Source organism: Somniosus microcephalus, chromosome 7 (genome assembly GCF_052327205.1).
Source record: "Somniosus microcephalus isolate GS21.2 chromosome 7, FLI_Smic_1.0, whole genome shotgun sequence".
NCBI classification, from domain to species: domain Eukaryota; kingdom Metazoa; phylum Chordata; class Chondrichthyes; order Squaliformes; family Somniosidae; genus Somniosus; species Somniosus microcephalus.
The window spans coordinates 28,460,060-28,485,620 of record NC_140993.1 but is presented as its reverse complement, the minus strand read 5'-3'; the positions used below and the strand labels follow the sequence as shown (position 1 = coordinate 28,485,620).

The 25,561-nt window shown below is 46.9% G+C and overlaps 1 protein-coding gene across 1 annotated transcript in view; it reads left to right on the top strand.

Annotated features, from left to right (window-relative positions):
* Positions 1-25,561, top strand: part of LOC147114582 (guanine nucleotide-binding protein G(olf) subunit alpha-like) — a 573,882-nt gene that overhangs the window by 366,849 nt on the left and 181,472 nt on the right. The window contains exon 8 of the mRNA XM_085992352.1: positions 17,023-17,077. Coding sequence (XP_085848478.1) covers positions 17,023-17,077 — 55 coding nt within the window. The remainder of the gene's footprint in view (positions 1-17,022; positions 17,078-25,561) is intronic.

Genomic DNA, 25,561 nt, shown 5'->3' with positions numbered 1-25,561 from the left:
GGAGTACCTTCACCACACGGACTGCAGCGGTTCAAGACGGCGACTCACCACCACCTTCTCAAGGGAAACTAGGGATGGGCAATAAATGCTGGCCTTGCCAGCGACGCCCACATCCCAGGAACAAATAAAAATAAAAGAAGGTGGCATTCCCAGCCACCCATCTCATTTTACTTTGGCAGTTGGACACTGATGGTGGGACTTTTGCTGTGATTCTCTGCAGACTCGAGGTCAGTGGGAATCCCAGAGGAAGCTCAAAGATGAATGAAAAGAATAAGATCATTTATGTTTTCAAAGTTTTAGCAACCCACCCCCCGGCCCAATGATGATCTTTGGGGCTCGAAGGCCACAACGTCTGCAGCCAGCCCTGTAAATGCAGACCTCTCCACTCTGCTTCTATAAGAACACAAGAAATAGGAGCAGGAGTCGGCCATATGGCTCCTCGAGCCTGCTCCGCCGTTCGATAAGATCATGGCTGATCATCGACCTCAACTCCACTTTCCCGTCCGGTCCCCATATCCCTCGATTCCCCTAGAGTCCAGAAATCTATCGATCTCAATCTTAAATATACTCAACGACTGAGCAGACACAGCCCTCTGGGGCTGCTGCATCTCTCCACATCTGCTACCCTCCCATCCCAGCGCAAGGACGTGAGCCTGTACCAAGTGTGCCCAAGCTGGGCTAATGAAGGGCAACTCTCTTCTCACAGACACGATGCACCTCCAGCATACTGCACCTATTGGGTGCCCAGATGGGATAGAAACATAGAAGAAACATAAAAAAATAGGAGGAGGAGTAGGCCATTCGGCCTTTCGAGCCTGCTCCGCCATTCAATATGATCATGGCTGATCCTCTATCTCAATACCATATTCCCGCTCTCTGCCCATACCCCTTGATGCCTTTTGTGTCTAGAAATCTTATCTATCTCCTTCTTAAATATATTCAGTGACTTGGCCTCTACAGCCTTCTGTGGTAGAGAATTCCACAGGTTCACCACCCTCTGCGTGAAGAAATTTCTGTTCATCTCAGTCCTAAATGTCCAACCCCGTATCCTGAGACTGTGACCCCTCGTTCTAGAGGCCCCAGCCAGGGGAAACATCCTCCCTGCATCCAGTCTGTCTAGCCCTGTCAGAATTTTATACGTTTCAATGAGATCCCCTCTCATTCTTCTAAACTCTAGTGAATACAGGCCTAGTCGACCCAATCTCTCCTCATATGACAGTCCTGCCATCCCAGGAATCAGTCTGGTGAACCTCCACTGCACTCTGGAGGTGAGATGGAAATCGTCCCTCGTATTCCCATTTCTAGTTCAAGCCTAACCTCAGAAGTACACCTCTAGCTTCACCAACGCAGATTTTCTACTTCACCATAGCAACCATCTCTGCATCCATTCCACGTCAGAGGTAAATTTTTACACTGAGGTACTTGGACCCTTGGGATAATCAGATTTCTGTATTTTTCTGAACTGGTTGAGTTGCTAGCACATCACTTCTGTTGTTACTGATTTTTTAAATCCTCACTCTTGTTTTCAAATCTCCCCATGACCTCGCCCCCTCCCTATCTCTGCAAACTCCTCCAACCCTATAGCCCCCTGAGATCTCTGCGCTCCTCCAATTCTGGCCTCTTGCCCGTTTGCGATTTTCATCGTTCCACCATTGGTGGCCGTATCTTCGCCTGCTGAGGCCCTAAGCTCTGGAATTCCCTCCCTAAGCCTCTCCGCCTCTCCACCTCTCCCTCCTCCTTTGAGACACTCCTTAAAATCTACATCTTTGACCAAGTTTTTGGTCACCTTCCCCCAATATCTCCTTCTTTGGCTCGGTGTCAAATTTTGTTGATCATAATGTTGAGTCCAGAAGGCTGTAAAGTGCCTAATCGATCTTTCGATTAGGCTCTTTACACCCTTCTGGACTCAACATCGAGTTCAACAATTTCAAACCATAACCTCTGCCCCCATTTTTTTCAGATGGCAGCTGATGATGATTGTGCTATACCCATTTACACCTCTTCTAGACCCGTCTTTTATTTCTTGCCCCATTACCATCTCCTTTTGCTTTGTACAATCATACCTTTTGCCATTTAATCTCTCCTGCATTCCAGCCTATCACAGACCTTCCCTTTTGTTCTTTCCTCCCCTCCCCCCTTTCCCTGCCCCTGCACTTGCTTAAAAACCTGCTATAACTCTAAGTTTTTCCAGTTCTGACGAAAGGTCACCAACCTGAAACATTGGGCAGGGTTTTCATTGGGCCGTGGAGGCGGGATTGGAGGCGTGTGGGGTGTTAAAATCCCGAAATCGGGGGGCAACAACCCATCCCGCCCCCAACCCGCCTCCATGCCAGTGTCCCAGGGGGCGGGTACCCGCCCCGCACTGGGACCCGCCTCCCTGAGGCGGGAAGGGGATTAGTGCCAATTAACTGCCTGTTAACAGGAAGTTAACAGGCAGTTTTTAGCCTAATCCCTATTTTCATTGGTGAAATGTGGGATTCCTGACAGCTCCAAACCACGCCAAATTAGCGAGGCGGGCCATCGGGATGAAGGGCTTGGAGGGGTCGAGATGTCCGGTGTTCAGGTGAGTGATGGGTGCATGAGTGCAGAGGTAAGTGTGTTTGGTGTGTGTAAAGTGTTTGAAGAAGTTTTACTTACATGTACTTACCTTTACAGCCTTCCTTCCTTCAGGTCTCGGGAGTCCCTCATCTGACCGGCACAGAAAGCAGAATGGCCGCGATCTGTCAAAAATTGCAGCATTCAGCTTTCTGTCCGGAGAGATCTCTAAATCATCCTGAGAGGAAGGAATTAACCTGGAGTACAGATTGTCAGTGTTTGACAGCTTCAAACAGCTGTGAAACGCTGATACAGGAAACTTTGTGCTGTCCGGCACCGACGGGACCGAGCTGCTGCCGTTCCCTCAAAACTGCCGGACACTCCAGAGCTAATGTTGAAACATACGGAGATTTTCATCTCCGTATGAATCAACAAACCCTGTTGCTTAGCAACAGCCTCTAAACAGTCGGCAAGCATCTCTGTAGCGTCTCTAGCTGAAGCTGTTGCTTAGCTACAGACCTTGCAGAGCTTGACTCTTCAAAAAAAAAAGCAAAGAAAAGAAACGAAAAGAATAAAAAACGGCTCCTGATTTTTGCCGGTGGCTCGAGCTTGCCGGACGGTTCGCCTCCGGATAACTCAAAGTTTCCTGTATTTCATCTGTCAAAAGGTCTTGGCAGATGAAATGTCAATCTGTGATGTCACCTGTTGCCGGGTGGCCCTTAATTGGCCTGCTGAGCCTGCTGGGCGGGCTCGACAAGGTCAAACAAGTCAAAATCGCGTGGGTTGGCTAGAACTCGATGGAGGCGGGACTACAACCCCGAAAGTTGTAGTCCCGCCTCCTCAATGAAAATCCAGCCCATTAATTCTGTTTCTCTCTCCACAGATGCTGCCTGACCTGCTGAGTATTTCCAGCATTTTGTTTTTATTTCAGATTTCCAGCATCCACAGTATTTTGCTTCAGTATTTATATATAGAGGACTGAATACAAGGGGGTAGAAGTTATGCTGCAGCTGTACAAAGCCCTGGTTAGACCACACCTGGAGTACTGTGAGCAGTTCTGGGCACCACACCTTAGGAAGGATATATTGGCCTTGGAGGGAGTGCAGATTTACTGGACTCCAAGGGTTAAATTACGAGAAGAGATCACACAAACTAGGGCTGTATTCCCTGGAATTTAGAAGGTTAAGAGGTGATTTGATCGAAGTTTTCAAGATATTAAGGGGAACTGATTTTTTTTAAATTTATTCGTTCACAGGATGTGGGCATCGCTGGCATGGCCAGCATTTATTGCCCATCTCTAATTGCTCTCGAGATGGTGGTGGTGGTGAGCCGCCTTCTTGAACCGCTGCAGTCCGTGTGGTGAAGATACTCCCACAGTGCTGACCTTGTCGTAGTGGTTTGGTACAACTGAATGCCTTGCTAGGCCATTTCAGAGGTCAGTTAAGAGTCAACCACATTGCTGTGGGTCTGACAGGGTCGATAGAGAGAAACTATTTCCGCTGGTTGGGGAGTCTAGGATGAGGGGGCATAACCTAAAAATTACAGCCAGACCTTTCCGGAGTGAAGTTAGGAAACACTTCCACACACAAAGGGGTAGATTTTGCGGAACCTGTCGGGAAGAAGGCGGGACTTCAACTTTCGGGTTTTTGACCCGCCTACTTCGACGTCCGGCCAATCTGCGCGATTTTCCCTTGATTGACCTTGTTGAGCCTGCCCAGCGGGCTCAGCAGGCCAATTAAGGGCCACCCGGCAACAGGTGACGTCACAGACTGAAATTTCATTTGTCAAGAGCTCTTGACAGATGAAATATCAGTGCTTCACAGCTGTTTGAAGCTGTGAAACACTGACACTCTGAGTTCTAAGCTGAGTCATTCTGCACAGACTCAGTTAGAACTCTCACCGGCACTTAAAGCTGAAGGCTGTCACTTTTGACAGATCGCAGCCGTTCAGCTTTCAGTTCCGGCTGAGTGATGGGCTCCCGACGGCTACAGGAAGAAAGGCTGCTAAGGTAAGTACAGGTAAGTAAATAGGGATTAGGCTAAAAACTGCCTGTTAACAGGCAGTTAATTGGCACTAATCCCTTCCCGCCTGGTTTCGGCGGGTCCCAGTGCGGGGTGGGTACCCGGCGCCCCTGAAACTTACGTGGGGCGTGGTTTTGGGCGGGATGGTGGCGGGACCCCCAAATTCGGGATTCCCCCCCCCCACCCCACATGCCTGAAACCCCGCCTGACGGCTGGGGGAAAATCGGGGCCAAAGGGTGGTAGAAGTTTGGAACTCCCTTCCGCAAACGGCAAGTTAATTTTAAATCCTAGATTGCTAGATTTTTGTTAACCAAAGGTATTAAGGGACATGGGCCAAAGGCGGGTATATGGAGTTAGGTCACAGATCAGCCATGATCTCGTTGAGTGGCGGAACAGGCTCAAGGGGCTGAATGGCCTCCTCCTGTTCCTATGCCGTCTTAAGTGAAAGGACAGTGTGCTGTAACCCACTGAACCATCCGATAGTTCTGATGTGAAATAGATTCGCCAGGCTGTACACTTGCACAGCGGAACTGCTAACATTCCCATTACACCAGCATCGGAGACTGTTTAAATTTTATAAACCCACGCTGTGCAAGCAACTAGTTGTTTTTTTTGTCTTTAAAAAGTGCGATGCTGAGAAGCGACTAACCGCAACACAAGATATTTTAGGTCTGACCTTCAAGATGTTTTTTTTTCAGGAAGTAGTTGTACATGTCTCGGCAAATGGTAGCGGAAACCACACCGCGCTTAACCCTTGCTGCGGCATGAATCAGTTAATCTTATTCAGACTCAGTGAGGCGAGGCTGCCGGCGACACAGGCAAGATCATTTGTCCAGCGGCAGCGCTTGTCAGTTTAATACTAGAAAATGATGGTACTGCCTGCTTCAGTAACAGGGCCGAGTCAATCTCTACAGCTTTTGGCCTTAAATGGCTGGGGGAAAAATACACACACAGCGCTGACAGAGGTCACTTCTACCCAGATTGAATGGAATGGCGGGTCCTAAGCCATTTAGGACAGAGATGAGGAGGAATTTCTTCACCCAGAGAGTGGTGAACCTGTGGAATTCTCTACCACAGAAGGCAGCTTAGGCCAATTCATTAAATATATTCAAGAAGGAGTTGGATATATTTCTTAAGGCTAAAGGGATCAAGGGATATGGGGAGAAGGCAGGGACAGGGTACTGAATTTGGATGATCAGCCATGATCTCATTGAATGGCGGAGCAGGCTCGAGGGGCTGAATGGCCTACTCCTGCTCCTATCCTCTATGTCCCAGACCACCATGGATGAAGGATGGGCGGTGGGGGGAGAAACATCTGAAACTTACTGTTTAAACTAATTTTTAGTGTGCAAACAAGTCATCCTCGGTTCCGAGGGACTGCCTAAGAAGAGAAGAAGAAAATTGTTACGGGGTACGGTGTTTTACTGATAGAATACAATATATTAGAAAGTAAATTCAAAATGGAGCAAAAAGATGAAAAGTGAAGACAGGGCAAGCAGAGATTAAAATTAAAACAGCAAGTGCTGGAACCACTCAGCAGGCCAGGGCAGCATCTGTGGGGAGAGAAACAGAGTTAACGTTTCAGGGTCGGCGACCCTTCGTCAGAACCTGAAAAAATGTTGGAGGTGTAACAGGATTTAATCAAGTGTAGGGGCAGGGAAAGGGGGAAGGGAGGAAAGAACAAAAGGGAAGGTCTGTGATAGGATGGAAGGCAGGAGAGATTAAGAGACAAAAGGGATGATGGTGCCAGGCAAAAGGAGATGGTAATGGGACAAGTAAAGGAACAAAAGGTGGGTCTAGAGGAGGTGGAAATGGGAATAGTGGAATCATCAGCAACAGCTTCAGTCTGGAAAAATGGGAGCAGAAATCAAGTGTTTAATTTTATTAATATTGTTCTTTTTAGTGTTTATTTTACTTAATATAGGATTCATTTTACAGTAATAGTTAACTGCCGGAAATTGAGTTGCTTTTATTACTGTAATAGGCTTTATTTCACCATCACTGTGTGTGACAAAAGGCTTTTCTATATTGGGGGGAAAAATTGCCCAGCTCAGGGAGACTGTGATTTCTCTGGCGGGCTTAAGGTAAAGGGGAATACCAATCATTTCTCTGCGCTCAGTAGCGCACAGTTTGTCTGTTTATTTTCTCTCCCTCCCTCCTTTGGTGTAGCTACAGGTGTATCCGTTGTAAGGATGAATGTCAGTGTTGCTGAAATTAATTTTTCCCGACGATTATGGAAAGTGGCGGTCAAGAAGCCAGCAAGGAGGATGTGGGAAAGGTCAAGTCAGGAGAGACGGAAGGTGTGGTCAGATGGTGTAGATTTACAAGGATGATACCGGGAATGCGAGGGTTTACCTATCAGGAAAGGATGAACAGGCTGGGTCTCTTTTCGCTTGAAGAGAGACGGAAGAGAGACAGCTGAGGGGTGACCTAATAGATGTCTTTAAAATTATGAAAGGTTTTGATAGAATGGATACAGAGAGAATGTTTCCACTTGTAGGGAAGAGCATAACTAGAGGCCATCAATATAAAATAGTCACCAAGAAATCAAATAGGGAATTCAGAAGAAACTTCTTTACCAAGAGAGTGGTGAGAATGTGGAACTCGCTACCACAGGGAGTGGTTGAGGCGAATAGTATAGATACATTTAAGGGGAGGCTGGACAAGCATATGAGGGAGAAGGGAATAGAGGATTACGCTGATAGAGTGAGATGAGGAAAGACGGGAGGAGGCTCGAGTGGAGCATAAACGCCGGCACGGACTGGTTGGGCCGAATGGCCTGTTTCTGTGCCGTATATCCTATGTAATCCTATGAAGCATTTGATGTGGCCTGAAAGGCAAGAATCAGCTCCCGACAGGACCGCTCTCAGGCTCTGCTGGATTGTACACTCCTTCAGCAGTCTTTGTGACCCCACTTCAAACCCCTTGTTCTCTAACCCATGCTCAATATCCAAGACTGCTTGTTGTCACCTCTGTAATGCCTGCCTGTCTCTATCCCTACCTTAGTCCATTGCCTCCAAAAACCCTTATCCACACCTTCTGTCTCTCCTGACTCGACCTCTCCCACACCCCCCGTGCTGGCTTCCTCACCGCCACCTTCCAAACTCCAGGCAACCCAGAATTCTGTCTCCTGCATTCTGCTCGCCCGCGATCCCAATCCTCACTACTCCCCACCCCCAACTAATTGATCGTAAAATCCTCATCCTCATCCTCACATACATAGAATTTCACAGCACAGAAAGAGGCCATTCGGATCACCTGGTCCGTGCCGGTGTTTATTGCTCCACACCAGCCTCCTTCCACCTTGCTTCATCTCACCCTATCAACATATCCCTCTATTCCTTTCTCCCTCATGTGCTTATCTAGCTTCCCCTTAAGTGCACCTGTGTTATTCGCCTCCACCACTCCCTGTGGTAGCTTTGCTCCAACTCTCCCCGGCCTTGTGTCCCTTGCCTTGCCCCCTGACTGGCTTCCTGTCCGTTAACCGCCACAGCTACCCTCCTTCCACTCCACTATTCCTGCCCAAGCCTTCAGCTGCCTCTGCGCACTCCTCTCTTGGGCTCCCTCCCTAATCTCTTCTGCCTCTCGACTTCCCTCCCCATTTTTTAAAAAGCCTTCCCTAAACCAATGCCGTCAAGCAAGCTTTCTTTCGCCTCTCCCAACTCTCCAGGCAGGGCTCAGCAGATTGGATCGAGGTGTTTAAAATCACGAAGGGTTTAGATAAGAGTGAATAAAGAGAAACTGTTTCCAATGGCCGAAGGGTCGATGACCGGAGAGCACAGATTCAAGGTGATTGGCAAAAGAACCAGAGGCGACATGAGGGAAAACTTTTTTATGCAGCGAGTGATTAGGATTTGGAATGCGCTGCCTGATAGGGCGGTGGATACAGATTCAATAGTAACCTTCAAAAGGGAATTGGATAAATACTGGAAGGAGAAAAAAATTGCAGGGATATGGGGAAAGAGCCGGGGAGTGGGACTAACGGGATTGCTCTTCGAAAGAACCGGCACAGACTCGATGGGCCGAATGGCCTCATTCCGTGCTGTACTATATGATTTTATGATGCTCCTTTTCTATTCTGTAAAAGTGACTTGGAGTGTTTCTTCTATTTCCTAAGTGCTTATATAATACAAGCTGTTGTTCATGGAAATGTGGGCTTTATTTAAAGGTGTTTTTCCCCCTTCGTCCTGTCTACTTTCTGTTTCAGAATACATTACAGAATTAAAGCAACGGAAGTACAGGCCATTTAAGTGGTGTCACCAATAACATGACTAATAATTTAGTGTTGTGTCTGAAAGGCAACTGCACATGTAGTAGATTTACGGTAGACACAGTTCAGATAGAAAGCGCTTTGTTGCTCTCTGCTGGTCGAACACAAAACAGTTTCCAGCATCTTTGTGTTTTTGGAAAAACCTAAGTGAACAGCAATATCCAGCTCTCGGACTGCTCAACACTATCCATTCAGTACCAAAGGTTTATTGGGTGTAATTGTTGGGGTAGATGCAGGCAGGATGTGTACCCTCGTGGGGGAATCTAGAACTAGGGGGCATAGTTTCAGAATAAGGGGTCGCCCATTCAAAACGGAGATGAGGAGGAATTTCTTCTCTCCGAGGGTCGTGAAACTTTGGAATTCTCTGCCCCAGAGCTGTGGAGGCGGAGTCATTGAATATATTTAAGGTGGAGATAGACAGATTTTTGAGCTACAGGGGAGTGAAGGGTTATGGGGAGCGGGCAGGAAAGTGGAGTTGAAGCCAAGATCAGATCAGCCATGATCTTATTGAATGGCGGAGCAGGCTCGAGGGGTCAAATGGTCGACTCCTGCTCCTATTTCTTATGTTCTTATGTCGATGGGGTGTAGTCATATAAAGCTGTCCTGTTTGTGTTACAAATTGTGTGCATTGATAAATCCACTGGCGTATAAAACAAACATATAGTTAGTTGTGTATTTATATATCTACTATCTCTTGTACAAAACTAGTTTGTGTTACAGTCAAGTGCATTTATATATCTGCTGTCATATGAATGTATATATATATATATTGCAGTTCCTTCTCAATTGATTTTCTAGTAGAGTGCTGTTAGATCCTTTCCTTAGTGTCGCCATGTTAGTGAAGTTGGTGCACCATAATGTTAAACAGCAACTGCTTTGCTCCATGTGGTGACTCCGTGTTTTCTATGATCGAGAGAGGTCCATATAATTGCTTTTATAATTGTCTATACTGTACCTATCAAAGTCTGAGTTACAGTAAGCTAGACCTAGATTACAATACCATTTTACCTGTAACTTTTAAAGATGCATTATCATGGCAAAGATCACCATATTTCGCAATTCAATTCATTTTCCACACTTTTGTAATCGTTCATGGGATGTGGGCGTCGCTGGCAAGGCCAACATTTATTGACCATTCTTAACTGCCCTTGAGAAGGTGGTGGTGAGTCGCCTTCTTGAACCGCTGCAGTCCGTGTGGTGAAGGTACTCCCGCAGTGCTGTTAGGGAGGGAGTTCCAGGATTTTGACCCAGCGACGATGAAGGAATGGCGATAGATTTCCAAGTCAGGATGGTGTATGACTTGGAGGGGAACTTGGAGGTGGTGGTGTTCCCATGCGCCTGCTGCCCTTGTCCTTCTACACGGTAGAGGTCACAGGTTTGGGAGGTGCTGCCGAAGAAGCCTTGGCGAGTTGCTGCACTGCATCTTGTAGATGGTACACACTGCAGCCACGGTACGCCGGTGGTGGAGGGAGTGAAGGTTTAAGGTGGTGGATGGGGTGCCAATCAAGCGGGCTGCTTTGTCCTGGATGGTGTCGAGCTTCTTGAGTGTTGTTGGAGCTGCACTCATCCAGGCAAGTGGAGAGTATTCCATCACGCTCCTTTCTTGAGCCTTGTAGATGGTGGAAAGGCTTTGGGGAGTCAGGAGGTGAGACACTCGCCACAGAATACCTAGCCTCTGACCTGCTCTTGTTGCCACAGTATTTATGTGGCTGGTCCAGTTAAGTTTCTGGTCAATGGTGACCCCCAGGATGTTGATGGTGGGGAACTCATTGTGCAGTTAAAAACACACTTGTTGCATTCACCACAGCTAATTATCTTAGAGCAGATTCATTGTTTTATGTATCATTTTATGAAAGGTGTGCAGTTTGTTGAGCAGAGTAACACTTACTGGACGGGCGCCGCCTTTGTGGATAGTTTGATCATTTCCCTTGCGGTGGCGTAGCACAGCATGTTACTTTGTGTGGCAGAGAGGTGTTGATTTGCTCTCCGCACTTTTGAGTTCTCATTTGTGGTGTGAGAAGAACATGGGAGCAGGAGTAGGCCATTCAGCCCCTCGAGCCTGTTCCGCCATTCAATGAGATCATGGCTGATCTGTAGCTTAACTCCATCTACCCGCCTTGGTTCCGTAACCCTTGACTAACAAAAATCTAGTAATCTCAGTTTTGAAATTTTCAGTTGACGCCCACCCTGCATTTAGGGTTAGGGTTTTTTTTGGGGGGGGAAGAGTTTCAGATTTCCACTTCCCTTTGTGTGAAGAAGTGCTTCCTGACATCAGCCCTGAGCGGCCTAGCTCTAATTTTAAGGACAATGCCTCCTTGTTCTAGATTCTCCTCACCAGAGAAAACAGTTTCTCCACCAGTGCAGATATGAGCAGATATTGATTACCTCCCAGTCGCGAAGATTGGAGTGAAGGTTGCACATTTCACACCTCCTAGAGTTCTGTCACAGACCAAACACCTGGGCCAAGTCACCAGCTTTCCCCCTTGGCCCAACGTATAGTGCGAGGAGATTTAAAAGGAATTGAATGGAAAGTGAAGCGACGTTTTCATTTCTTTGCCCACCCTCCCAATCACAAAACACCTTTCTTTATGAAGTTGCAATTTTTTTTTGCAGCGGATCATAGCAACACTTTTTAAATGTAAACTAATGGTTGTCGGACTCTGTGTACTCTTGCTGATACCCGAGGTGAACTGAATTAGTGAAGTTTTGAAATTATTATTTTTTTTTAAATCAAATTAAAAGGGGAACAACGTAATGTCTATGAACCATTTTAACACGAGATTACTTTTGTACAAATGAGATTTGGGAACAAGAGGTGGGAACCTCAACAGTGTCTTTAAATTTAGCAAATGAGGGGACATTTACTAACTTTAAGGTAGGGATGAAATTGCTGCCTATATTGTCCTTGAATTGTTTGCAGAGGCATAATCTGCTAGTGGATGGTGCCCGTGTGTAAAATCCCTAAAATATCTCACCCAAGTGCTCATTCTTGATTTAAAATCATTGGCAAAAGATCTAGAGGGGGGACGAGGAGAAATGTTTTCACTCAGTGAGTTGTCGGGATCTGGAACGCTCGACCTGAACAGGCGGTGGAAGCTAATTCCATCATAATCATAATAATAATCATAATCAACTTTATTGTCATTGTTAGTGCACAAGTGCAGTACAACGAAATGTAGGCTTGCGGCTCCCGAGAGTGTACATTTAGATTAAGACATTTAAACATTCAACATTCATTTGGCTTGTAATACATTAACATAAACATAACCATAATAAAGTGCATTGGCAGATGTGCAGGCTTTAGTGTTTATTTGTGGAGTTCAGTAGGATGACAGCCCTGGGAAAGAAGCTGTTCCTAAATCTGGTCGTTCGGGTGCGAATGCATCTGTAGCGTCTCCCAGATGGCAGGAGAGCAAACAGACTGTGGCTGGGGTGGGTAGGGTCTTTGATGATGGTCTGTGACCTCCGTAAACAGTGTTTCTGGTATATGTGCTCTATTGGTCGGTAGCCGGGTGCCGGTCCGGTCATAGTAGCTACAGCTGCCATACCATACTGTGATACAGTTTGTCAGGATGCTCTCTATTGTGCAGCGGTAAAAGTTAGAGAGGATCAGGGGTGACAGGTTACATCCCTTCAGCCTCCTTAGGAAATATAGGCGCTGCTGGGCCTTCTTCACCAGAGAGGAGGTATTGAGGGACCAGGAGAGGTCTTCCGTGATGTGGACTCCGAGGAACTTAAAGCTGTTCACCCTTTCCACCACAGCCCCATGGATGTGGATGGGGGCGTGACTTCCGCCTTTAGACTTCCTGAAGTCCACAATGATTTCTTTGGTTTTCTTGATGTTAAGGGCCAGGTTGTTATCGGCGCACCACTTCAATAATTGTAAAAGGGAGTTGGACGGGTTCTGGAGGATGAGGAGCTCACAGGGTTACCGACAATAAGCGGGGGTGTAGGACTGAGCACGACTGCTCTTTCAAAGAGCCAGCACAGGCACGACGGGCCGAATGGCCTCCTTCTGTGCTGTGAATTTCTATGATTATGCGTTGGCCCACTTAGTGCTGGTAGACTGCTCAAACATTGCACCAAAGTCAAGCCCCAATCCTGCTCTCAGTCAACATCCATTTTCACCAGGGGTCACCAGATAGCAATCAGGAACAAGAACCCTGGCTGTTTAATTTGCCCCACTTCCTTAGACCTGGGACACAACTGACCAATTCCAGCAAAGCTACCATCAGACCAGCTGAAATCAGCCAACAGCGCGGGCTAGGAATCACACCAGTGAGCTCCCTTGTCTGTATGATTTAGTACCACATTGGATGGTGCGCTTAACCATAAAGCCAGCATCGTGCTGTTTAACAACAACTTGTATTTATTCAGCGCCTTTAACATAGTAAAACATCCCTGGGTGCTCCACAGGAGCGATTATCAAACAAAATTTGACACTGAGCCACATAAGGAGATATTAGGGCAGCTTGGTCAAAGAGGTAGGCTTTAAGGAGTGTCTTAAAGGAGGAGAGAGAGGTAGAGAGGCGGAGAGGTTTAGGCAGGGAATTCCAGAGCTTGGGGCCCAGGCAGCTGAAGGCACGGCCCCCAATGGTGGAGCGATGAAAATCGGGGATGCGCAAGAGGCCAGAATTGGAGGAGCGCGGAGATCTCTGGGGGTTGTAGGGCTGGAGGGAGCTACAGAGATAGGGAGGGGGCCAGGCCATGGAGGGGTTTGATAACAAGGATGAGAAGTTTAAAATCGAGGTGTTGCCGGCGGTCTGCGAGCACTGGGGTAATGGGAGAACGGGACTTGGTGCGAGTTAGGATACGGGGCAGTGAGCACTGGGGTAATGGGTGAACGGGACTTGGTGCGAGTTACGATACGGGGCAGTGAGCACTGGGGTAATGGGAGAACGGGACTTGGTGCGAGTTAGTGAGCACTGGGGTAATGGGTGAACGGGACTTGGTGCGAGTTAGGATACGGGGCAGTGAGCACTGGGGTAATGGGTGAACGGGACTTGGTGCGAGTTAGGATACGGGGCAGTGAGCACTGGGGTAATGGGTGAACGGGACTTGGTGCGAGTTAGGACACGGGGCAGTGAGCACTGGGGTAATGGGAGAACGGGACTTGGTGCGAGTTAGGACACGGGGCAGTGAGCACTGGGGTAATGGGTGAACGGGACTTGGTGCGAGTTAGGACACGGGGCAGTGAGCACTGGGGTAATGGGAGAACGGGACTTGGTGCGAGTTAGGACACGGGGCAGTGAGCACAGGGGTAATGGGAGAACGGGACTTGGTGCGAGTTAGGACACGGGGCAGTGAGCACTGGGGTAATGGGTGAACGGGACTTGGTGCGAGTTAGGATACGGGGCAGTGAGCACTGGGGTAATGGGTGAACGGGACTTGGTGCGAGTTAGGATACGGGGCAGTGAGCACTGGGGTAATGGGTGAACGGGACTTGGTGCGAGTTAGGATACGGGGCAGTGAGCACTGGGGTAATGGGTGAACGGGACTTGGTGCGAGTTAGGATACGGGGCAGTGAGCACTGGGGTAATGGGTGAACGGGACTTGGTGCGAGTTAGGATACGGGGCAGTGAGCACTGGGGTAATGGGTGAACGGGACTTGGTGCGAGTTAGGATACGGGGCAGTGAGCACTGGGGTAATGGGTGAACGGGACTTGGTGCGAGTTAGGACACGGGGCAGTGAGCACTGGGGTAATGGGTGAACGGGACTTGGTGCGAGTTAGGACACGGGGCAGTGAGCACTGGGGTAATGGGTGAACGGGACTTGGTGCGAGTTAGGATACGGGGCAGTGAGCACTGGGGTAATGGGTGAACGGGACTTGGTGCGAGTTAGGATACGGGGCAGTGAGCACTGGGGTAATGGGTGAACGGGACTTGGTGCGAGTTAGGACACGGGGCAGTGAGCACTGGGGTAATGGGTGAACGGGACTTGGTGCGAGTTAGGATACGGGGCAGTGAGCACTGGGGTAATGGGAGAACGGGACTTGGTGCGAGTTAGGATACGGGGCAGTGAGCACTGGGGTAATGGGTGAACGGGACTTGGTGCGAGTTAGGATACGGGGCAGTGAGCACTGGGGTAATGGGAGAACGGGACTTGGTGCGAGTTAGGACACGGGGCAGTGAGCACTGGGGTAATGGGTGAAGGGGACTTGGTGCGAGTTAGGATACGGGGCAGTGAGCACTGGGGTAATGGGAGAACGGGACTTGGTGCGAGTTAGGATACGGGGCAGCAGAGTTTTGGATGAACTCAAGTTTACGGAGGGTGCAAGAGGGGAGACCGGCCAGGAGAGTGTTGGAATAGTCATAGGAAATGTGAATGTCATAGGAACTGTATCAACATTGCAAATATTATATATAAAAAGGTACACAATCGCATCTCTTAAGTCATTGAGACTATCTGGTGGGAGTTGGAAAGCAAAAGGGAAAGAAAAAAGGAAGTAAGATTAATCAGCGAGATATCACGTGTTTACTTTTAGTGAAGCTGGAAAATCCCTTAAAACGGGTTCAAGAGATTGAAAACACATAACTTGTTTATAAAGTCACATAACGGGATTGGAGGAGGTTACGGAGACAGGGAGGTGGGGAGGGGCCAGGCCATGGAGGGATTTGAAAACAAGGGTGAGAATTTTAAAATCGAGGCCTTCCCGACCGGGAGCCAATGTAGGTCAATGTTGAGCAGTAATCATCGCAGAGAGCATCAGACCTCGAGGCCCACAATATTCCGAGCCCGTGAGCAGTAAGTAGAAGCACAGATAGAATTATGTTGCCTGGGCTTTAGAGGGATGGATTGCTAGGGCTTGATGGTTAGAACTGGCCCACTGGCCATAGTTTGGACATCCCTGGCCTATAGAAATAGTCAGGCTTGAAAGGTACATTACACCTCGCTGTGGAGAATCTCATCTTTCAAAACATTTCATCAAATCTTTTGGATCTTATCAAGGCAAAAAAAAAACAAAGCACGTAACTGTGAAATAAAGACAGAAATGTAAAGGAGGTCAGTCAGCACCCGGAAGAGAAAGGGTTACTGTTTTTGGATAGCATTCTTTATTGGAACTGAATCTGAGACTAACCTACCCTTTAAAATTAATGGGAAATGCTGGAATTATGAAATGAATGCAGAAAATGTTGGGCATATAGGGCAGGTCAGTCAGTAGGTGTAAGGAGAGAACACAACTCGGGTGTGTAACATGTCTGACGAAGGGTTACGCGCCAGAAGTGACATGATCTATCTTTTTATAGGCTGACTGCTGTGGTTTTACTTTTACTTTATTGGGTTCTGTGTACTAACGAGCATCTCCGGATCCTTCCTAAACTATCGGGTGACCAGATTTTCCCCCACCCGGTTAAGTCAGTAACCGCACGGCTACTCAATGACAGCAAACATTACTTGCAGTGAGTGGGAGGAGGCGCGTGTCGTGTCATAAACACCGGCATGGAGCAGTTGGGCCGAATGGCCTGTTTCTGTGCTGTACATAGGATTACACAGGATATACGGCACAGACACAGGCCATTCGGCCCAACCAGTCCATGCCGGTGTTTATGCTCCACTCGAGCCTCCTCCCGTCTTTCCTCATCTAAATCTATCAGCGTAACCCTCTATTCCCTTCTCCCTCATATGCTTGTCCAGCCTCCCCTTAAATGCATCTATACTATTCGCTTCAACCACTCCCTGTGGTAGCGAGTTCCACATTCTCACCACTCTCTGGATAAAGAAGTTTCTTCTGAATTCCCTATTTGATTTCTTGGTGACTATCTTATATTGATGGCCTCTAGTTATGCTCTTCCCCACAAGTGGAAACATTCTCTCTCTGTGTTTACTCTATCAAAACCTTTCATAATTTTAAAGACCTCGATTAGGTCACCCCTCAGCCTTTTTTCAAGAGAATAGAGACCCAGCCTGTTCATCCTTTCCTGACAGGTGTAACATCCTTTCCTGATAGAATGGCCTGTTTATGTGCTGTACAATCTATGTTATCACTAGTAATGCACTGGTAAGCTGTAGGTGACTGACCTAGAATTTATGTTGAAGATTTTACCTTAAGTTTATTTATAATTTTTGTCTGTTCCCTGTCTCATTTTAAAAATATATATATATTTTATAAAATACAATAACCATGTTTTGCTTTCCAGTTTCAGACTGAAAACAAAGAATTAAACTTGGGGTATTTTGTTTTTTTTTTCTTTCAGCTTTTTAGACAAAATTGACCAAGTCCGACAAAACGATTACTCCCCATCGGACCAGGTGAGTGAGTGACTTTAACGAGAGAAGGTGCGCAGTGCAATAAATGTACTGTTACTTCGAGCCCACGCACCCTCTGCGGGGCTTTCTTTTGTACCACAGTTGGGTAAATGAAATAGTAAACGGTGCAAGTACTGTAAAACGTACATTCACGGTCTGCTGTGTTTTGAACTGTGAGGTTCTCGGGTAGTAATTGCACGGCATTTTTCATGCACCCGCTAGACACTTAAATCTCACACACAACGAGCATCCCTGAAATGCATTAGTAAAGTCTCAACAGGTTAGAATGGTGCCTCTCTGCTAGTAGTAACTTGTATGAGGGTACGGTAGCACAGTGGTTATATTACTGAGCTAATAATCCAGAAGCCCAGAGTAATGAGTTCAAATCCCACCACAACAGCTGGGCAATTTAAAATCAGTTAATTTAAAAAATAAAAAAAAATCTGTAATTAAAAATCTATTATCAGTAATGGTGATGAGTAATGGGCCTCTATGCATTGGATCTTATTGAAGCATGTAAGATTCTGAAGGGGCTTGGCAGAGAGGATATTTCCCCTCGTGGGGGAATCTAGAAATAGGGGGTATAGTTTCAGATTAAGGGGACACCCATTTAAAACGGAAATGAGGAGGAATTTCTTCTCTCAAGAGGGTTGTGAATCTGTGGAATTCTCTTCCCCAGAGAGCTGTTATTGAATATATTTAAGGTGGAGATAGACCGATTTTTGAACAATAAGGGGGGGGGGTCAAGGGTTATGGGGAGCGGGCAGGAAAGTGGAGTTGAGGCCATGATCTTATTGAATGGCGGAGCAGGCTCGAGGGGCCGAATGACCGACTCCTGCTCCTACCTCTTATGTACTATGAAAACTACCGGATTGTCGTAAAAATGTCCTTTAGGGAAGGAAATCTACCGTCCTTACCCGGCCTGGCCTATATGTGACCAGCAATGTGGTTGACTCTGAACTGCCCCTCTGAAATGGCCCAGCGAGCCACTCAGTTATACCAAACCGCTACGACAAAGTCAGCACTGTGGGAGGTACCTTCACCACATGGACTGCAGCGGTTCAAGAAGGCTGCTCACCACCAACTTCTCGAGGGCAATTAGGGATGGGCAATAAATGCTGGCCCACATCCTGTAAACGAATCAATAAAAAAAAATATGGGTAGATGCTAAAGATTGGGAGAACCCGACTGAAATTCTTCCCCCATCCCAGTTTTCTACTGGTGTTCTCTAGATTTGAACTGAAAATACTGGTTTCCCAAAAACCCACACTTTGGGCTGAATTTTCCGTGGTGGTAGCAGCCGCAATCGGTGGCGGGTCGGTCACTCGAACTGATTGAAGGATGGTCTTTATCCTTCTGTACTTTTTCCTCTGATTAAGTGACCAAAAAATCTGAACCCTCTTTTCACAGAACGTAACTAAGATCAAACACCTTTTGATACAGGGAACGAACCAACTTACAGGACACTGAGAATTTTTCTGCTTGTGGTTCCGGCTTCTTGTGTCAGGTAGCGAATATAAACATAAGAACATAAGAAATAGGAGCAGGAGTCGGCCATTCGGCCCTTTGAGCCTGCTCTGCCATTCAATAAGATCATGGCTGATCTTCTACCTCATCTCCACTTTCCTGCACTATCCCCATATCCCTTAAATCCCTTAATATCCAAAAATCTATCGAACTCTGTCTTGAATATACTCAACGACTGAGCCTCCACAGCCTCCGGGTAGAGAATTCCAAAGATTCACCACCCTCTGAGTGAAGAAATTTCTCCTCATCTCAGTCCTAAATGGCCGACCCCTTATTCTGAGACTGTGACTCCTGGTTCTAAACTCCCCAGCCAGGGGGAGCATCCTCCCTGTCAAGCCCTGTAAGAATTTTGTATGTTTCAAAACGTAATAAATAGCAATATATTGTAGAAACTGTAGTACTGAATACTGTTACTTTCAACAGTACATATGTACATGTGTGTGTTTGTGCATAAGAACATAAGAAATACGGCCTCTCGAGCCTGCTCCGCCATTCAATAAGATCATCAACCTCAACTCCACTTTCCCACTCGATCCCCATATCCCTTGATTCCCTTAAAGTCCAAAAATCTAGCGATCTCATTCTTGAATATACTCAACGACTGATATAGGTATTCATGGGACATCTATTCCCTCAAAAGTAGTAGAAATTGTTTTACCACAAAAGTAAATCCTATCTCTCTCTTACATTTTGGGATCACAAGACAATTCAATAGAAAGTAATTCATTCTTGATTTCTAAGTATTTGAAGGCGACAGGATTTGAAGTATTGACGCTACAATGTGCAGGTGCTTCCAGTGATGTTACTGTGCACATGCCCCACAGCAAGAATGAATATTACCACAGGAACTTTGCTATAACTAATCTTCTGTAACTAACCAAATACCTCCTTGAATACTTTCCACTGTTCGTCTGTAGGTATATACCCATTAACAGTTCAGCCCAGTTAATTGCAGTTAATTTTCTTATCCCTTCGAAGTTTGCCTTACTTAAATTTACGAGCTTGGTTTGTGACTTTTGCTTCTCCCTCTCCAGCGAACATCAGTTTAAATCGTATTATGGTCACTATTTGCAAGATGCTCCCTTAGCACCAGATTGTTAACTAGTACAAAAGCAAAATACTGTGGCTGTGGAAATCTGAAATAAAAACTGAAAATGCTGGAAACGCTCAGCAGGTCAGGCAGCATCTGTGGAGAGAGAAAGAGAGTTAACGTTTCAGGTCGATGACCCTTTGTCAGAACTGGAAAAAGCTGGAGATGGAACAGGTTTTTAAGCAAGTTTAGGGGCAGGGAGAGGGGGGAGGGGAGGATAGAACAAAAGGGAAGGTCTGTGATAGGACGGAAGGCAGGAGAGATTAAGAGACAAAAGGGATGATGGTGCAAGGCAAAAGGAGATGGTAATGGGACAAGTTAAGAAACAAAAGATGACTCCGGACTCAATATCGAGTTCAACAACTTCAGATCATAACCTCGGCCCCTATTATATTTTTATATTTTTTATCCACACTTTTGGTTTGTGACTTTTCCCTTTTTTTCCCCCTCTCTCCCACATGGCAACTGTCTCTCACTCTGCCAGCGCATTTCACACGTCATCTAGAGCCATTGTCTGTCTCTTTACCTGTCCTATTACCATCTTGTCTCACCTTGAATATCTCTTAATGCCTCTTCTTTTCATCCCCTCCCCCTATTTACCAGCCCCCCAAACTGCCTTTTGTTTCATTTCCTGCCTTTTTCTCTCAGTTCTGACGAAGGGTTTCGACCCAAAACGTTGACTCTATTTCTCTCTCCACGGATGTTGCCTGGCCTGCTGAGTTTTTCCAGCGTTTTCTGTTGTTATTTTGGATTTCCAGCATCCGCAGTATTTTGCTATTGTAAAAGATGACTCTAGATGAAGTGTAAATGTCGATGGCAGAATGAACGACAGCTGCCATGTGAGAGAGAGAAAAGAAAATGGAGAAAGAATGATAGGGGCAGAGGTTATGGCCTGAAATTGTTGAACTCAATGTTAAGTCCAGAAGGCTGTAAAGTGCCTAAGCGAAAGATGAGGTGCTGTTCCTCGAGCTTACGTTGAGCTTCATTGTTGAGCAGATGGGTAACTAGTTCTGGTTCGCTATTCATCACAAAATCCAGTGTGGATCGTTCCTGACATGAATCAGTCATTCATGAAAGAAAGACTTATGAAATAATACAGGAAACTTCGCGATATCCGGCACCGACGGGACCGAGCTGCTGCCGGTCTATCAAAACTTCCGGATAGACCAGCTTGAATATACGGAGGTTTTCATCTCCATATCTGACAACAAACACTGTTGCTTAGCAACAGCTTGTAAACACTCGGCCCGTACCTTGGAAGCGTCTCTGAAGCTGTTGCTAAGCTACAGAGACGCTTTCAAGAGCCTGACTGTTAAAAAAAAAATGCTAGGAGAAGAAAAAAAACCTAACCAAAACGGCTGCTGATTTCTGCCGTTAGATCGAGGTTTCCGGACATACAACCTCCGGATAAACCAAAGTTTCCTGTACTGAGCGGCCTACGGGCAGCACTGTCCAGGGAGAGTATAAATACTCGGGCACGGGCCCAGCTTGCGCAGGACATTCTTAACAGGAACTAGTGAAGGACACAACTAGACCTCCATGTTGTAAAACAGTTGATTAAAGCTTTGTTTAACGCTTAGACCAAGTGCCTAGTAGTTTTCTTACGTCAGTTCCCTTGTCGGTTCTTAAACATTGACACAAAAGCAAAATACTGCGGATGCTGGAAATCTGAAAGGAAAAACAGAAAACGCTGGAAACACTTAGCAGGTCAGGCAGCATCTGTGGAGAGAGAAACAGAGTTAACGTTTCAGGTCTTTCCAGCATTTTCTGTTTTTATTTCAGTTCTTAAACATATTGTTCTAGAAAACTGTCCTGATCACGTTATGCATTCCAGAAATTCATTCCAGAAATGTACACTCTCGGGAGCCGCAAGCCTACATTTCGTTGGACTGCACTTGTGCACTAACAATGACAATAAAGTCGATTATTATGATTATGATTAATGAGCTGTTCTGCCTCTCCCCATCTATGTGAAAATTAACATAGAGCCATAACGGCACAGAAGGAGGCCATTCGGCCCATCGAGTCCGCGCCGTCTCTCTGCAGAGCAATCCAGTCAGTTCCGTTCCCCCGCTCTATCCCCGTAGCCCTGCAAGTTTATTTCCCTCAAGTGCCTATCCAGTCTCCCCTTGAAAACATCGAGTGTCTCCGCTTCTACCACTTCCGTCGGCAGCGAGTTCCAGGTCCTCACCACTCGCTGCGTAAAAAAGTTTTCCCTCCCGTCCCCCCCCCCCCGTATCTCTTGCCCAAAACCTTAAATCTGTGTCCCCTAGTCCTTGCACCATCAACTAGTGGGAACAGCCTTTCCCCGTCTAGCCCATCCAAATCCGTCATAATCTTGTACACCTCTCAAATCACCCCTCAACCTCCTTTGCTCTAATGAAAACAAATCCAGCTTCTCCAACCTGTCCTTGTAGCTAAGACCCCCCATCCCCAGAACCATTCTGGTAAATCTCCCATTATAACCACATTGTCTTTGCTGGTCTCCGTTATACTCCCTGAACCCCCCACCCCACCCCCACACTGCTACCACAGACTAACGGGAGGTCTGCAGACAACACCCACCAGAGACTTGCATTCTTTGCTGTTCCTTCATTCGACCCATAGTGTTTCCACTGCCTGATCGCCCTCTCTGATTCGAAATCCCTTCTTTCTACTTCTGCAATTGTGTCTTTTGTCAATATCGCTACTCTCCCCATCCCCCCCTTTTCCCAGTTTCGCCGTCCTTTCCAAAGATCTTATAGCCTGGAATTTATAGCTCCCAATCATGCCTGGGCTGTAACCTGGGGGGTGATTTTGCCAATGGTGGCACGTTGGAGGCGGGACTGCTGCTTGTCGGGTTTTAGTCCCACCCCCATCGACTTGTGGCCAACCCACGCTATTTTCCCTTGATTGACCTTGTTAAGCCCGCCCAGCGGGCTTAGCAGGCCAATTAAGAGGAAGCCGGTTACAGAGAACGTCAACGTATGATGTTTCATCTGTCAAAAATTTTTGACAGATGAATTGTCATCGTTTGCCAGCTCTGTGAAGCTGTCAAACACTGACATTCTCTGTTGTTTGATGAGTCCTTGTATTCAAGACTCATCAACCCTCTTTTGTGAGCAGAAATTAGATGGTTGTTGCATCGGAGAATGCAGCAGCAATCGGTCATCTCTGCTAGTGAGGTGCGAGAGTCTCTGCATCCCCAACTGTTGAAGCCTGCAGGAAGAAACAAAGGTAAGTAAACATTTTCTATCACTTTCCACTCACCTCACATACTTACCTCTCCACACTTGCACCCATCGCTCACCTCCACAGCGCACTTTTGCACCCCTCCGACCCCCGCAGACCTACTGCTCACCTCGGTGACCCTGGCGGTGTTTCCTGACATCGGGAAGCCCGCGTCTCTGGTGGAAATATGAGGATAATTCTCTTAACTGCCTGTTAACTACCTGTTAACGGGCAGTTAATTGGCTATAATCCCCTTCCCGCCTCCAGGAGACGGGACCCGGTGCGGATCGGCTACCCGCCTCCTGGAAAGATGGCACGGGAGTCGAGATGGGGGGCGGGATGGGTACGCGCCCCCCAGATTCTGCCATTTTCCTGGCAGACCCGCCTCCCCAGGGCTGGCACGATCGCGCCCCAGGTCTCTGGAGTGTCCTTTAAGCTGAATTTGTGCTTCTGACTCACTTGTTTTATTCCTTGGTGCAACGTGCATTTGTGCACAGCACCTCTTGCCTGGGTAATAACAAAACAGAAAATGCAGGAAATACTCAGCAGGTCAGGCAGCATCTATGGAGAGAGAAACAGAGTTAACATTTCAGGTCGATGACCACTTCGTCAGAACGAAGGGTGAGTTCTGACGAAGGGTCATCGACCTGAAACGTTAACTCTGTTTCTCTCTCCACAGATGCTGCCTGACCTTCTGAGTATTTTACAGCATTTTCTGTTTTTATTTCACATTACCAGTGCCTGCTGTCCGAGAAAATGGGAGCAGTGGTTATGATCTGGGTAACTGGCCCCACCCTGCCCATTTGCCCCACTGGTCCTTTTCTCACACTTCTTGGCAGTGTGGATTTTACCCTCCCCACCCCCCCCCCTTATTGTCTTACGAAGAAAGGTTGAGCAGGTTGGGCCTATACTCATTGGAATTTAGAAGAAGGTGATCTTATTGAAACATACAAGATACTGAGGGGGCTCAACAAGGTAGATCCAGAGAGGATGTTTCCCCTCGTGGGGAAATCTAGAACGCGGGGGCACAGTTTTAGAATAAAGGGTCGCCCTTTTAGAACTGAGATGAGGAGGATTTTCTTCTCTCAGAGGGTCGTAAATCTGTGGAATTCTCTGCCCCAGAGAGCCGTGGAGGCTGGGTCGTTGAATACATTTAAAGTGGAGATAGACAAATTTTTACAAGATAAGGGAGTGAAGGGTTATGGGGAGCGGGCAGGGAAGTGGCTTTGAGCCCAAGATCAGATCAGCCATGATCTTATTGAATGGCGGAGCAGGCTCGAGGGGCCAAGTGGCCTATTCCTGTTCCTAGTTCTTATGTTCTTATCTAGTTTAAATCCACATTGACTTCATGGTGCGATTTGCCTGAGTTTGGTAACTTTGGAGTGTTACAGTGACCTGAATAGCCTGTTAAACTCCGTGGAGGCAGCAACCTCAGTGAATGATACCAGAACTGAGAGGTTATACCTATCAGGAATGATTGATCAGGGTGGGGCTCTTTTCTCTAGAAAAGAGAAGATTGAGGGGTGACCTGATAGAGGTCAAGATTATGAAAGGGTTTGATAGGGTAGACGTAGAGAAGATGTTTCCACTTGCGGGTGAGATGAGAACTAGGGGCCATAAATGTAAAATAGTCACTAATAAATCCAATAGGGAATTCAGGAGAAACTTCTTTACCCAGAGAGTGGTGAGAATGTGGAACTCGCTACCACAGGGAGTGGTTGAGGTGAATAGCGTAGATGCATTTAAGGGAAAGCTAGATAAGCATTTGAGGGAGAAGGGAATAGAAGGGTATGTTGATGGGGTGAGAGGCAGAGGGGTCGGAGGAGGCTGGTGTGGAGCATAAACACCATAATAGACCTGTTGAGTCGAAAGGCCTGTTTCTGTGCTGTAATTACTACCACTGTGTGACCTGCCTCTGTTGACACACTGCAGGGCGACTTGGAGCTAGCTGTTGCGAATAGTTCTTACTGCTCAACGGACACCCATCCCCGTCAGAGCAATTTTGTCCTGTCTTCAGGGGCTGTGAAACTCACATTAGTGAATGAAGCTCCGTGCAAGGGTTTTCAGTTCTCACAGAAAAAACAAATGTCCCAAAGCGCTAAGAAAAACCTAATGTAATTAAAAAGAAACTTAACTTATTCACTCACCTTGAAGCAGTGGCCTTGGTCATAGTTTTTATTCAGGGTCATTTTATCAGTTGTAAGCTGTTTGTTGAGTTGTCAAGTTTTTTTTCAAAAGCCGTTTGTCTGCGTTTTGTAGCTCGAAGTGTCATAACTGAAGAGAATAGAAACCGCTGTGGCATCAGGAGACGCTTAGACCTTTTCTAAGAGGCCATCTCACACAGAGTGCAGTCGGCCTCCGACCTTTACTTGACCAGCAGCGCATGATAAGATGGTTAAGAATTATTTTAGGAACAAGAAAAAGCCATTAGGCCCAACAAACCCGTCTTTTTAATGGACCAGCCCCACCTTACCTGCCTGCTCACTATACCCTGCAATGCATCTCTCTCAAGAAACCAATTTGTCTTTTGAACCCATCGATATTGATGGCTTTCAGTGGCCTTCCCTGGTAGCATTATCCTTTGGGTGAAAAAGTTTTTGCTCCTAGCTTCCTAAAGTTTATTTCGTTTGTTTCCATAGTATTTAAATACTTTCACACAG